The 13,758-nt window shown below is 47.2% G+C and overlaps 2 protein-coding genes across 6 annotated transcripts in view; both read left to right on the top strand.

The window, feature by feature from the left end:
• KLK11 (kallikrein related peptidase 11) overlaps window positions 1-348 on the top strand; it is an 11,570-nt gene extending 11,222 nt beyond the window's left edge. For all 5 annotated transcript variants that reach the window (XM_027860965.1, XM_027860966.1, XM_027860964.1 and 2 more), the window contains exon 6: window positions 107-348. In XM_027860965.1, the coding sequence (XP_027716766.1) occupies window positions 107-259 (153 nt within the window). In that variant the 3' untranslated portion in view covers window positions 260-348. The remainder of the gene's footprint in view (window positions 1-106) is intronic.
• Window positions 349-4,924: 4,576 nt separating this feature from the next.
• Window positions 4,925-9,701, top strand: KLK10 (kallikrein related peptidase 10). Its single transcript, XM_027860963.1, has 6 exons — window positions 4,925-5,041; window positions 5,625-5,694; window positions 6,549-6,750; window positions 7,292-7,569; window positions 7,735-7,868; window positions 8,737-9,701. Exons 2-6 carry the CDS (start codon window positions 5,634-5,636, stop codon window positions 8,887-8,889), a joined length of 828 nt encoding a protein of 275 aa, XP_027716764.1. The 5' UTR covers window positions 4,925-5,041; window positions 5,625-5,633; the 3' UTR covers window positions 8,890-9,701.
• Window positions 9,702-13,758: the final 4,057 nt, after the last annotated feature.

The raw sequence follows: 13,758 nt of genomic DNA, 5'->3' as shown, positions 1-13,758 counted from the left end.
ATCTCCATGGCCATCCCACCACCTTCATTCCCATCCCTATCTCCATCCCCATAGCCATCCGTAGGTCCATTTCCCTGAGGTCAGCTTTCTTGGTCTCTTCCAACAGGGTGATTCAGGGGGACCCTTGCTATGCAATGGAACACTTCAGGGCATCATTTCCTGGGGCCAAGACCCCTGTGCTGTCAGCAGGAAGCCAGGTGTCTATACTAAGGTCTGCAAATATGTGGATTGGGTCCAGGAAACCATCAAGGACGATTAACCCTGACCAAAGAATATTTCCATCCACCTCCTTCCTGCATGCCTCCTCTTCTTGTCTATTTTATGCACAATAAATAGCCCTGGAAAGTCTGTGGTCATTTTTTAAAGCAAATTCATGGCTCCTCCACCTTGCACAGGAAGGTAACTATAACTCAGTGACCTGAGAGGCAGCTTGGCTTAGTGGATAAAACTCAACTTGGAGGTAGGAAGACCTGGGTTCGAATTCTGCTCTTGACTTTTGACACCTTCAGATTCTTGATATATCCAAGCCTCTGTAAAAATGGTGGGGGGTGGGGTGGACCTCATGTCTCCTGAAGTCTTTTCAGTTCTAACTCTGGGATTCTAAGGTTCTATGATTTTATTTCCCTACTAGGGAAAGGTAACTTGGGCCCCTGTCTCCTCCTTGAGGAGTGAGTCTCCCAGGCCCAGGCACTGCCTCTTATTTCTGAATTCCTACCTGGAGGGAAGTCACACACACCCCTCCCCTGCCTCACTGAAGAGCATGGAGGGCATCGGTTGACTCAGGGGAAATGGGGCTGCCCTAGAAAACCAGCTGGAGGGGAAAAGGCTTCTTGTCCAACCACCTCTGCTGGCAGCATTGTGCCCTGGAGCAATTCACTCTGCTCTCTGGACCTCAGCTGCTTTCTCCTTAAAATAAGGGGCCTTTAGAACAAGGAAGGGGAGATGAAAGGGTGCTCTTAGGACCCAGAATGTACAAGCCTCACAACAGGGAATGTCAGGGCTGGAGGAGCCTTAGAAGAGGGAATTTCAGGGCTGGGAAGGCTTTGGAACAGACAATGTCAGAGCTAAGGGAAATCTAAACAGAGGAATAGGGACCCAAATGAGGGAGGTTCTGTTCCCACTTTACTTGGCCTTGACCATATCACATCTGATCCAGTTCTTGGTATCATGTCAATCGGTCAGTCAAATATACACAAACACTATATATATACATATATACAATATCTATATATACCTATATAGATATAGAAAGTATTTATATATACATGCACTATATATATTATATATACATATGTACACATATACAGTGTTTATATACACACACATATATATACATATATACACATACATACATATAATATGTATATTATGATGATTATGTGCCAGGTATTGTGCTAAGTGCTGAAGATGCAAAAAAAGGCAAAGGACAGTCCTTGCCCTCAAGATGCTTACAGTCTGATGTGTCAGGAAGGGCTGACATTGACAACTTGGACTAGGGTACTTGTAGAGGTAGGTATCAGCTGAAGGAAATTGAGGTGTTTAGCCTAAAAAAAAGAAGTATTATGGAAGATGTGGAAGCCATCTTCAAGTATTTTAGGATGCTAGTCTCTTATAGAAGGGGTTGGGGCTCTATTTGGTCCAAGAAGGCAGGCTCTAGAGCAGTGGGTACAAGTTGTGAAATAACACAGTTAGGTTGATGGTGGAACCATTTGCTAACCCTTAGAGCCATTTGGGAGTGGAATGGGCTGCCTTGAAGGTGATGGGCTCTCCCTGACTGGTGATCTTCATGATGAAATAAGTAACTAGGGGCACAGTGGATAAAGGGATGATCTAGAATCAGAGAGACCAGAGTTAAAATCCTGCCTCAATCACTTCCTTAGCTGTGTGACCTTGGGCATGCCACTTTACTTCTGTCTGCCTCTGTTTTCCCCTCTGTAAAGTGGGGGTAACAATGACACCTACCTCCCAGGGTTGTTGCGACAATCAAATGAGGTAGCATATGGACAGTTCCACGTACAAGCTGGCTGTTATTATGACTGCTTGTTGGGTTTGTGCAGAAGGGATTGTTGTTCAAGGATGGCCCGGACCAGTTAGCCCCTAAAGCCTTTTCTAACTCAGATATTGTGTGCCTTTATGATTCTTTGTTCACTTGTGCCCTCGGAGGGATCAGACTGGAAGAGTGAGTTGGAAGGTGAGGAGGAAGCATGGGATAGTGGAAAGAATGCTAGATTGGTGGCCAGAGAATCTGAGACCAAATCCCATCTCTGCCATGTGCTCCATGGGCAATCTTGGCTAAGTTCCTTTCTCTTCCTTGGTCTCAGGTTTTTCATCTGTAAAATGGGCCCATTAGACTCAAGGCCTTTGAGATCCTGTGGGGCTGTAGATCTGGGATCCTGAGACAAGCAAAGGGCAACCCTGACGAAGCCTGAAGGAAGCGAATCTGCCTTGAGGCATTGTGGCAGCAAACTGGGCACATGATTCAGACTGAAGAGGAGCCAAAACTATTGGCCTGGATGCCCATGGCACTGGCCTGATGCCAGGAAGATGGGCAGCAGGGTCAGATGCCGGGGCGGTTAATAAGTGTGGACAAATACCGGAGTCAGGTGCTAAGAAGAGAGCCCTAATAGGCACAGAACATAGGAAAACCAGGAGCCCAGGGCAGGCTGGGAAAGGATTCTTGCCAAGCTAAACTAGATCTTAGAGCCTGGGAGATACTGATGAAAAAAGCTGTCAAACCACCCACCCGGCCAAGCAGCTGCCAAGTAGCTGCCAAGTTTCTTTATTTATAGGGACAACTGTTATGGCAACTTCTCCCTTCTCCTATTATGATCCTTAAAGTACAAAATGTAGAACAGGGAATGCCAGAACTGGAAGGTGCTTCCACACAAAGAATAACCAGTTGATAAACATTGACTAAGCTTCTATTACCTGTCAGGCACTGTGCTAAAATTTCAGTTCCTGCCCTTGAGAAGCGTATAATATAATGTTACAATCTAATAGACAAAAGGAAGCTAAAAAGGGAGAGAGAGGATGGTAGAGGTGAGATGGCCCTTAGAATGTAGACTGTTTGAGCTGGAAAGGACCTTGGAACGTCAAGTCAAGAAGGGACCTTTGAACAAAGACCATCACAGAAGGGCACGTCTTTGAACGTGGAGCACAGGGAAGCAGTTTGGGGTAGTCCATTGGGCTTTGTTTCAGAGTTTTCACATTGAGGCCTCACTTCGTCACAGTATAAACCTCAGTGAGTCATTTAATGTCTCTTAGCCTCGATTTCCTTACCTGGAAAATGAAAGTATCTGACTAGATTATCTCAGATTTTCTCTATTTTGCATTGCAAGGTCTGTTCTAACTCTGATGGTCTGGATTTCCTGTTCTAAGGCCCTTTTCTGTTTTAACCTTCAATGTGGTCTGTTCAAAAATCCTTTCCTCTCTGGCATTTTATGTGCAGCAGTTCTCTGCCATGACGTCGGGTCCAGGATCTCAGTGAATAGAGACAGTAGCTACAATCACACTCAGCTAACTACAGGGATGATTAATGTCATAAAACCCCTGTGATGGTAAACTAACTCCTACAAGAAGAATACAAGGAGACCTGTGTCTGTCTCCCCTCCATCCTAGGTCCCAGTCTTGGTCTGTTGTCATTGTTCAGTCATATCTGACTCTCTGCCATCCCATTTGGGGTTGTCTTGGCAAAGATCCTGGAGTGGCTTGCTATTTCCTCCTCCAGCTCATTTTTACAGATGACAAAACTGAGGCAAACAGGGTTAAGTGACTTGCCCAGGGTCACACTAGTAAGTGTCTGAGGCCAGATTTGACCTTAGATCTTCCTGACTTCAGGGCCAGAGCTCTATCCACTATACCACTGTACCTCTGGGAATAAAGCTGCATAAACAACTAGTCCCAGAGAATTGGCTCTATCCAGATTAGAGATGGTTTTTAGATGGCCCTCAACTGCTATGGATTGGACTGTTTTGTTTTTTGTTTTTTCATAATGAAATTGATTCCAGAGTGGAATCTTTTGAAAATGCACCAATATAAGCAAACCATTGGGACTTTTCAATACACAAATGCTGATTGGGTCATATAAGTGTGGTACAGTGGTTAGACTTCAGGGCTTGCAGTCTGGAAGACCTGAGTTCAGATCTGGCCTCAAATACTTACCAGCTGTGTGACCCTGGGCAAGTCACCTAACCCTGTTTGCCTTGATTTCCTCATCTGCAAAATGTGCTGAAGAAGGAAATGGCAAAGCTCTCCAGTATCTTTGCCAAGAAAACCACAATGGGGTCACCAAGAGTCGGACACAACTGAACAAGTCCCAGGTTATCAGGATTCCTTTGGTATCAGGGGCCCCGTTTATGAATTCATCAGTCACTCTAGTTGTTTTTGTTGTTTTTCTACAAGTATTCCCTCCTCCCTCTGGAGAAAAGCACTTGGTAGTTGTCTCCATGGGCTACCATTCTATAATTCTTTAGCAAACAGACATACAAATACTCAGTTGTGCATGGAGACAAACAGCCTGGGTTGGGGGTGAGAAGGGGGAAGGGGCAGGATTCATCAGCACCTTTCCCCAGGCATGGCTCTGTGGGGTGAAAGGGTTGCCTCTCATCCATCCTACAATTGGTAGACTTGAACCTGTCTTGTTCTCAATCCTGGAGGACTTCTTGTAGGAGGTGGCTGTTGGGAACTCTCTCAGATGTGGGAGGGGAAGGTGCTTTGTTAGAAGACAGAGAATATAAAATGAACCTAGAGCACAAGAAGTCTTTTTAATTTTTTTTTTATTTTTTTTACATCAGGGCCTCTCCCTGGGCAGGAATCTGGTAGCAGGCTTGGTGCCAGCCCCACCCTGAAAGTCTAATTAGGAAGGGTGGGGTAGTGGGGGCTTGATCCCCTAGGGACTGGGTAGGGCAGTTTCCGGAGGCTGGGGGTTAAAAGGGGAGGCTTGGACTAGGGACCAGGAGCAGAAGACCTGGTAGCCCACACAGGACTAGGCAGCGATCCAGCTACCCAGAGCTCTCCCTGAGACGCTGTCCATGACCCCGTGGTAAGACTGGGGGCTCTTCTTCCTCAGGGTTGGGGTAGGGGGAGGCTAAGGGTCCTCCAGGGCCAAAAAGAAGCAGTTTGGGGGCGGGGGGCTGGATTTCGTGGTCTCACTGTATGACTTTGGGATAGTCACTCCCTAGTTCTTCCAATTGGAAACCACTTAGGCCGACATTTGGGAAGAGCTACCCACCATAACCGACCTGAGAATGTTGGGGGAAATGGTTAGTTGTTGCAGACTTTCCAGAAGTGGCTTCCCCCTTTGGGTTCCAGCGTCCCTCCACGGAACTTGGGGAGAGATCTGCCAAGCTTGGTCTTAAGACGTCTGCGGAGATACTAAAAGGGGCTGTTATTATTCTAATTATTGTTATTATGGCCACAATTAGCGTATTCTCCAATCCTGCCTGGGGGCCCCATTAGGGAGTTATCTGATGGGAAGGCCGTTTAATCAGCGGGTTGGGGGGAGGGTGGGGCCGGGGGCTGGGAGGCTCTCCAGTTTTCCGGAGGTGAGCTGGGCTGGGCAGAGTTGGGGGAGCTACTGGTCTCCCTAGTCCTGAAAAGACCTCTTTCTCCCCCTCCACCCCCAGCTTCCAAGCATGAGGAATAGAAGCTCCATTCACAGCGCCCTGTGGCTCTTGGTGCTTGCTACCTGCAGGGGTAAGGGAAGATAGGGTAGGAGTGGGTGGGAGACGAGACTGGGCTCTCCAGCGATTCTTCGTCCGTGACTTTCCATCACCACCATCCTGCCACTACACCGAGTCCATCCCCAACCTCACCTCCCCCCCGAATTCGATCTCCCCTCAATACATCACTTATCCACATTCCTACCATCCTCTCCCATCACACACTTTCCCCATTTTCCCCAAATCCAGTCCCACTATGATTCCCATCCCAAATCTTTACTCCCTTCCTCCTTTCAAACCGCTCTGCCAACCTCCCCTCCCAGCGCTAAGCAGACCCCCTCCCCCCAACTCCACCTCTCAATCTCTGATCAGGCCGTAGCTGAAAGACCCTTGGCATCTGGAGTCAGGTAAGCCCATGGGTAATAGCTGGCTGGGCATGGGTGTTCAAGTCCTTCAACCTCTCTGCCTCAGTTTACCCATTACTAAAACGAAGGGGTAATACCTGAACTACACATCCCAACGTGTTGGGAGGGACGCATGGGCCGGGCAAATTTCAGAACTTTATAAAAATTTAAGTTAATATTTCACAACATCATCAGAATCCAGAGCCGACAGATGTAAAGCGCTATAGACCTGAGAGCTATTATCATTGCTGTTGGTGTAGTTGGGTTTTTACCGTCTGCTTCCGCCCCTTTTCTTGTCCCTTTCCCGGGTATCTCCCCGCTACCCTTTCTGAGAACCGCCCTTCTATTTCCCTGCCTTCTTGCGTCCCTTCCTGGTTCTGTCCCAGCCCCTCCTCTGTTTGGTGCCCTCCTCCGTCTCCCTCCTCCTCTCTTCTTGGCCCAGCCCTCCACCCTCAGGGGTTCTCACCTCTCTCTCTTTTTGTAGCTGCACCTGAAACCTCAGTTTCCCCCATCCCGGAAGCGTCGGAGGCCCCGCAGGCGTTGGAGGCCCAGGAAGCCAGGATTACCCAGTGCGCCCGCGGCTCTCAGCCTTGGCACGTCTCACTCTTTAAAGACCTCTCATTTCGCTGCGCTGGGGTCCTAGTGGACCGCAACTGGGTGTTAACCGCAGCCCACTGCGCCGAAAGGTATAATCCACACAAAAAAGGAGCGGCCAGTTCTGACCACCTTATCGTTTTCAGGATAAATCTAGGTCTGGAGACCTAGAGCTGGCTGTGAATGGGGAGCACGAAAGGTGATGCAGGCATGTAGTTGGAGGTGGGGGCAGAAAGGGGAGACCTCCAAGATCATGAAGTCCCACTGCAGACAGGGAAACTGAGGCCCGGAGAGGGGAACGACTTGCCTAGTGTCACAGTAATAAGTGAAAGAGCCAGGGATAGGCTTCAGAATCAGGATTTGGCGCTGGGAGGGACATCTAGGATGCCCCATTAGTTCAGACCTCTCGCTTTGCTGATGGTGTCCCAGAGGCCCTGACTCACAAACCGGGGCCTCTCCCACTACTACATTCTCAGAGGGCTGGGAAGGGAGGACGGATGAGGAAAGGCTGACTGAGCTGGTCCAGAAGGTCTGGAAAGGGGAAGGGAATGGGGTGGAGTCAGGTGAAGGCATGAAGGCTTCCTGGACAGCGGTTGTGCTTACGCCTTCCCCTCTGTCTTCTGGCCTGAACAGTTGGCTTTGGGCCAAACTTGGTGACTACCATCTGCTACTACCTGATGGAGGCGAACAACTCAAGATCAGCTCTGTAATGATCCCTCACCCCAAGTACAAGGCGGGTTCTGGCCCTTCCCTGCCTGCCCGAACCGATGAGCATGACCTCCTTCTGATGAAGCTTCGCCGGCCAGCTGTCCTGGGCCCCCGGGTCCAGGTCTTACCTCTGGCCAGGACCTGTGCAGTACCAGGGACTAGATGCCAGGCTGCAGGCTGGGGGACTACCAGCCAACCCCGAGGTAAAGGGGGCTTAGGAGGCCCATGTTGGAGTGGTCAGAAACCTGGGTCCTGAATGGGATGGTGGCTGCCAGCTCAAAGGCCTGTGTTATGATCACAAATCATAGACAGGATTAGGGCTGGCAGCCAAGACCTCTGGGTCCCCAACTTTGCCTTTCTTCCACTAGTGAAATATAGTAAGAGCTTGTCCTGCTCAGAGGTCACTGTCCTGTCTCCCAAAGAGTGTGCAGCTTCCTACCCTGGGGTGCTTACAAACAACATGATATGTGCTGGCTTGGACAATGGCCAGGATGCCTGTCAGGTGAGGATTTCAATTTATCCAACACTAATGAATGGCCTGCTGTGAGCCAGGCACTGGGCCAGGTATTAGAGATATAAAAACCAAACAGAAACAGCTTTTGTGATCCAGGAATTCATATCCTACTGGGGGTGGAGTGGGTGGGTGGGGAAGCATACAAAGTAATTTTAAGGGAGGAGAGGGGAGAGAGACAGAGAGACAGAGACTGAGACAGAGAGAAAAAGACCGAGAGACAGAGACTGTTAATACCTGGGGGATTAGGAGGTTAATCCAGCATTCATTAAGGTACATGTCTGAAAGTGTTCATACAAAGACAAGAATGAGATAGTCCTAGCCCTGAAGGAATTTACATTTTATAGGAAAGATTTGATTTAGAAAGCAGTATTTGAGTGTGGCGGCAGCTAGGTGGTGCTGCAGGAGATAGAGCACTGGGCCTGGACTCAGGAAGATCTGAGTTCAAATGAGGCCCCTGACACTTAGGTGCTGGGTGAGCCTGGGCAAGTTGCTTGACCCTGTTTGCCTCAGTTTGCTCAACTGTGAAATGGGCAGAAGGAAATAGTGAACTACTCCAGTTATCTGTGCCAAGAAAACCCCAAATGGGGTCATGGAGAGTTGGACGCAACTGAAAATGACTGAACAACAGCAAGAACACCTGTGTGTACTTGGAAAGAAGCTATGGATGAGCTGAGGAGGGAATACACGTCAGACAAGGGGGATCATACCCCCTTCTGCAGAGACTCAGAGGCGAGTGATGGAGGGGACAGCTAGTGGGCCAGTCTTACCAAGAAGGCTATGCCAGTAGGAAGGCACTCCAGGGATTAGTTAAGAGGTGATGCGACTCAAGCCAGGCTCTTTTTTTGTCCTCTTCTAGAGTGATTCTGGAGGCCCCCTGGTCTGTAATGGGGCCCTCCAGGGCATCCTATCCTGGGGTGATTACCCCTGTGGCTCAGCCCACCGGCCAGCAGTCTATACTTGGATCTGTAAATACAACTCCTGGATTGAGAAGACCATTCGGACCCACTGATACCACTGAACCCCCTGCAATCTTCCCAATAATCTTGTGACCCTCATGTCTTCTGCTCTTCCCACCCAGACCCTAAGTGTTTGGCCCACTGTGGGACCTTACTCCTGCCTGCTTGAGGATGCAGGCATTCCTCAGCTCTCCAGGCTCACAGATTCCATCCCCTCAAAGAAGTAGGCATCTGGGCCCCCAGCTGTGACCCTCTTCCCTGGGACCCAAGGGTCTAGTCTCCTAGATCCCATGCCCTTGAAGGACTGGGGCATCTGAGCTGTCTCACTTCACTTCAGTGAAATGGTCAGAAATACTAGTCTGTTTAAGAGAACTGTTCTGAGCATCTATCTACCCAGGACTTCAGAGGCAGCTCCACCTCTCTTTTTGGAGCTTTGGGCAGGCCCCTTACCAACAAAAGCTCTCTTTCTCCTCCCATTTCCTGTTTCCTGGTCCTGCTCAATCCATCATCCCACCTGTCAGGGCAGAGCTCTGAATCACTTGGAGTCCTAAATTTTCCCTCCCTTCTTTAATCTCTGCATACCCCTCACCTCCCTCACTCTCAGGGTCAGTTGGAACATTGCCTCTGGGCCCTTGGAGACAATTTTGAAATGAACATCTTCAAAGACATTTTTGGAATTCTTAGAAATTAGGGGGAGAGACCCAGCACAGTTAAATGTTCCCACAAATTCCTCATATTTTGGAGCATCAGTCTTCTAATACATTCTTGAGATACTCTAGTGAGAATACCTACGGCTCCAAAATGAGTTGTTTTTTACCTCATTAAAGATGTGATGCGTAAAATCTGGAATAACTGCTGAAACAAAGGTTTGAGTTCCTGAGCGTAGCAATTTATTAAGCAATGCATACCCAATCGAGACCAAGCCTCCTCAGCTTGGCACTGGACCCCAAATACAGGGGCGACGTTGTTATACATTAAGCAACAGGATATGAACTAGGGTACAAGATTAAGTAATCTGATTTTGGGGGAAGCTAAGTGGCACAGTGGATAGAGCACCATGCCTGGAGTCAGGGAGACTTGAGTTTGAATCCAGTCTCAGACACTTACTAGCTGTGTGACCCTGGGCAAGTCACATAACCCTGTTTGCCTCAGTTTCCTCATCTGTGAAATGAACTGGAGAAAGAAATGGCAAATCAGTATCTTTGACAAGAAAACCCACAAGTTGTCACAAAGAGTCAGACGTAAAATGACTAAACAACAAAGATCTTTGCCAATTACTGTGCTAAACATTGGGGGTGGGGAAAAAGTGAACAGAACCTTCAAGAAGTTTACTTACGTCTGAATGGAGGGGAGAGCATGGGCATCTATTGGTATTTACACATAACATACAAAGTAAGATAAGAAGCAACTTGAGGAGGGAAAAGCACAAGCTATATTTATTGACAATAATAAATGGTGCCCCCATAGGCTCTGGTGGTGTTTCCGAGGGGGAATAATGGGGAAAGATCCTAGGTCTGGACCTGGAAGTCACCTCAGTCCCTGGGTCAAGTGACTTCCCCAAGGTCATTCAGCACAAGTAGCAGAAGTGAATTGAATCAGAGTTCTGGTTTCCAGTAGAACCCTTTCACTGTACTGCACTGCAAATGGGAGGGATCCTTGGCGGCGGACATGGGGAGATGAAGAATATGAGGATTACAGGGCAAAGATGAACATGGAAAGGGAATGTTAGAGGGAGAAGGGGAAAAGAGGTGAGCTGGAGGAATGAGATTTTTCAGAATTTTAAGAAGCAGAAAGGACCTCAGTTTATGAGAAGCAGAATGCCAGGGTGGAAAGAATTCTGGACATGAGTCAGGAAGCCTTGGATTCTAATCCTGCTTCAAGAACTTAGTAGCTCCTTGAGCCTGGGCACAATCTCTGAGCTTGTTTCCTCATCTATAAAATGAGGAGATTGTACTCAATGACCTCTGAGGTCTTTTCCATCTCTAAATCTATGTCACTGAGGTCAGCTCCTTTAAAAGAGCTAACAAGTTGATATGACCAGGTTAGGGCAGGGGATGAATATCCCTAAGTATCAGCCCTGACTCCAAAGGAAAGATGCCACTTATGTCGGATGTGACCCAGACCCATAAGAAAAAACTAAACTGGTTCCAATTCAGTGTGGTGAAAAAAAAAAAGATAGGGGTGTGTGTGTGTGTGTGAGTGTGTGTGTGTGTGTGTGTGTGTGTGTGTGTGTGTGTTGGGGGGGCAGTTAGGTGGCACCATGGTGCATAGAACCCTGGCCCTGGAGGCAGGAGGACCTGAGTTCTAATCCTACCTCAGACACTTACTACCTGTGTGACCTTAGGCAAGTCACTTAACCCTGATTGCCTCCAAAAAAAAAATGCAATGTGTAGGGTAGTTTAGAGGATAGTCCAGCCTCCAATAAGGTCATGGCAGGAGGGGGTTGCCCATCCCAGTGAGTCCTACTCTTGTCCCTAGGGGTGAGGGAGAAAGACAATCACTATAAGAGAGGCCTGTGCAATGGAAGAGACTGAAAGTCGAGGTTCAGCAACAGCAGTCACCAGGGAGAGGAAGTGCCCACACCCATGTTTGCACCCCTGGAAAACCCCAGAAGATCTGACCTAATGACTGGAGTATTATGACAAGGTAACTGGACTTGGTTCACCCTTGATTGGAGTCTCTATGGCTTGATATCTAATTTACTACAAAACACAATGACTTCTAACATCCGTAGGCCATTCCAAAACAATGGCTAGTGATTAAGGATTCAGTTTCCCCTTTGTCCAATGTGGTGTCCTGAGTTGACTTTGAGGCGGGGACACACATGTGAGTAGAACCTTGTAGGAGTGAGTGTGTTCACTTGGTTTGTATATTATTCAATAAACTCTGGAGTTGTTGGGTGTGACTGAATCTCTCTTCAGAATCTCTGATCCTAGCATGGACGCTATCCAGTGTTTTCTTTTTTTGCTAGGCAACAGGGTTAAGTGACTTGCCCGAGGTCATACAGCTAGTATGCTTATGTGTCTGAGGCTAGATTTGAACTCAGGTCCTCCTGACTCCAGGGTCAGTGCTCTATCCACTGCACCACCTAGCTGCCCATATCCAGTCTTTTCTTGAAAACCTTCATCTCACCCATATCTCATATTTACCCCAAGAGGAGTATGAGACATTGTTAAATGCTTTCTTAAAATCTAGGCAAATTCTTATCTATAGCATTCACCTGATTTATGTGTCCTATAACCTCCTCAAGGAAGTTAGGTGGCACAGTAGATTGAATGCCCAGCCTGGAGACAGGAAGACCTGAGTTAAAATCTGACCTTAGATGCTAGCTGTGTGACCCTCGTGTTGTAGTTTCATGATGTGTTGTGGTGAAACCATCTCAAAGAATTCAGAGTCAGGTCACCTTTAATCCAAGTATAGGCATTCATTGAGATTGACGTCTCCTATGAAGGAGGCTAAGTTCCAAGAAGAACTAGCAACTTTAGTGAAAGCAAGATGGATTTTTATAGGGTAAATATGCAATTACATAACAGAAATGATGAATCTTAAAAAGGCAGGAGGGATTTGTTAAGGGATTAGGTAATAGGGGAAGGGTCCCAGCCTCAGTGAAACTGTATATGTGATTACCCACAATGCATAGAGAAAACCCATTGCAAGGGTATGTATGTATGATAATGATATTATAATAAGCCTCTCTATGTTATATGCTCACCTAAAGGACAACTTTCACTTTTACCGAGCAAGTACCTACTTAGGGAAAGTCCCCTCTATTGTTTTGGAGTACCCATTCTACTCAGGAATCCTGGTGATTCTGCTTTCTGATTCGCTGACTATTGTGGTCCTTTCTGAGACTAGATAGACGTGGTTGTGGTTGAGTGCATGGACACATCTGCTGTTTTTGTGGAAAATATGAGGAATCAGTCTGGGGGCAGTGGCTAGCTAGAGGCAGTGGCTGGGATCCCATCACATGGCTATGCCTGCTGTTGCTGTGAGAAATATGAGGTCATGGACACACCTGTTGTTCTAGTGAGCAGTGAGGCATACATGAAGAAGTTAGGATATTGAGTAGGGAGGGGCAGTGGCTAGGTAGGGGCAGTGGGCCTGCTGTTCAGTAGAACCTATAAGGAACTTAGAATATTGTGGCTGGAGGCAGCTTTATTAGGATTCCATCACTGGGCAAGTCATTTAACCCCGTGTGCCTCAATTTCTTCATCTGGGAAATGAGCTGGAGGAAAAAAAAATGGCTAACTACTCTAGTATCTTTGTCAAGAAAATCCCAAATAGGGTCATGAAGGGTTGGACATGACAGAAATATCCTCAGAAAAGGAAATAATACCAGTCTGGTTTGAAACTGATCACTGCTGCTGTTTCTAAATATTCACTATCCACTTTTTGAGTTAATGTTCTATTGAGCTTATGGGAAACTAGGAGAAACATGGGCAGATTTATATGAATTGATTTAGATCAGGGCAGCTGAACCAAGAGAATAATGTATACATACAATACTCACAGTGACTAGAGAAGGTAAACAGACAGCACTCAGTATCATTGTAACTCACAATAAATACAACTATAAATCTGGGTTCCAGAGGACAGCTGATGAAACATACTTTTCCCTCCTCTTGGTGGAGATGGGATGTGGGGGAATTAAGGGCATGAAACATTGCATGATGTGTCAGATGTGGTTACAGTATCAGCTGATTTTTGTTTCATTGTTTTTCTTTTTGTAAGGGCAGGTAAATATTGAGAAAGGAGAGTGATGTAAAAACAGAAACCGAAAAAACAAAACCCAAAAAATGCATCAGTGACATTTGAAAATAGAATTTTTCTAAGAGTTGAAGTCAATGGTTCATAGTTTGCAGACCCTAGTTTCTTCCCTTTCTTGAAAATTGGGACTCTTCCCCTTTCCCAATTCTGTTGTC

The sequence above is a fragment of the Vombatus ursinus genome, unplaced genomic scaffold, assembly GCF_900497805.2.
Source record: "Vombatus ursinus unplaced genomic scaffold, bare-nosed wombat genome assembly UNPS02014344.1, whole genome shotgun sequence".
Classification (NCBI taxonomy): domain Eukaryota; kingdom Metazoa; phylum Chordata; class Mammalia; order Diprotodontia; family Vombatidae; genus Vombatus; species Vombatus ursinus.
This window is presented reverse-complemented; position numbering and strand designations above follow the sequence as displayed.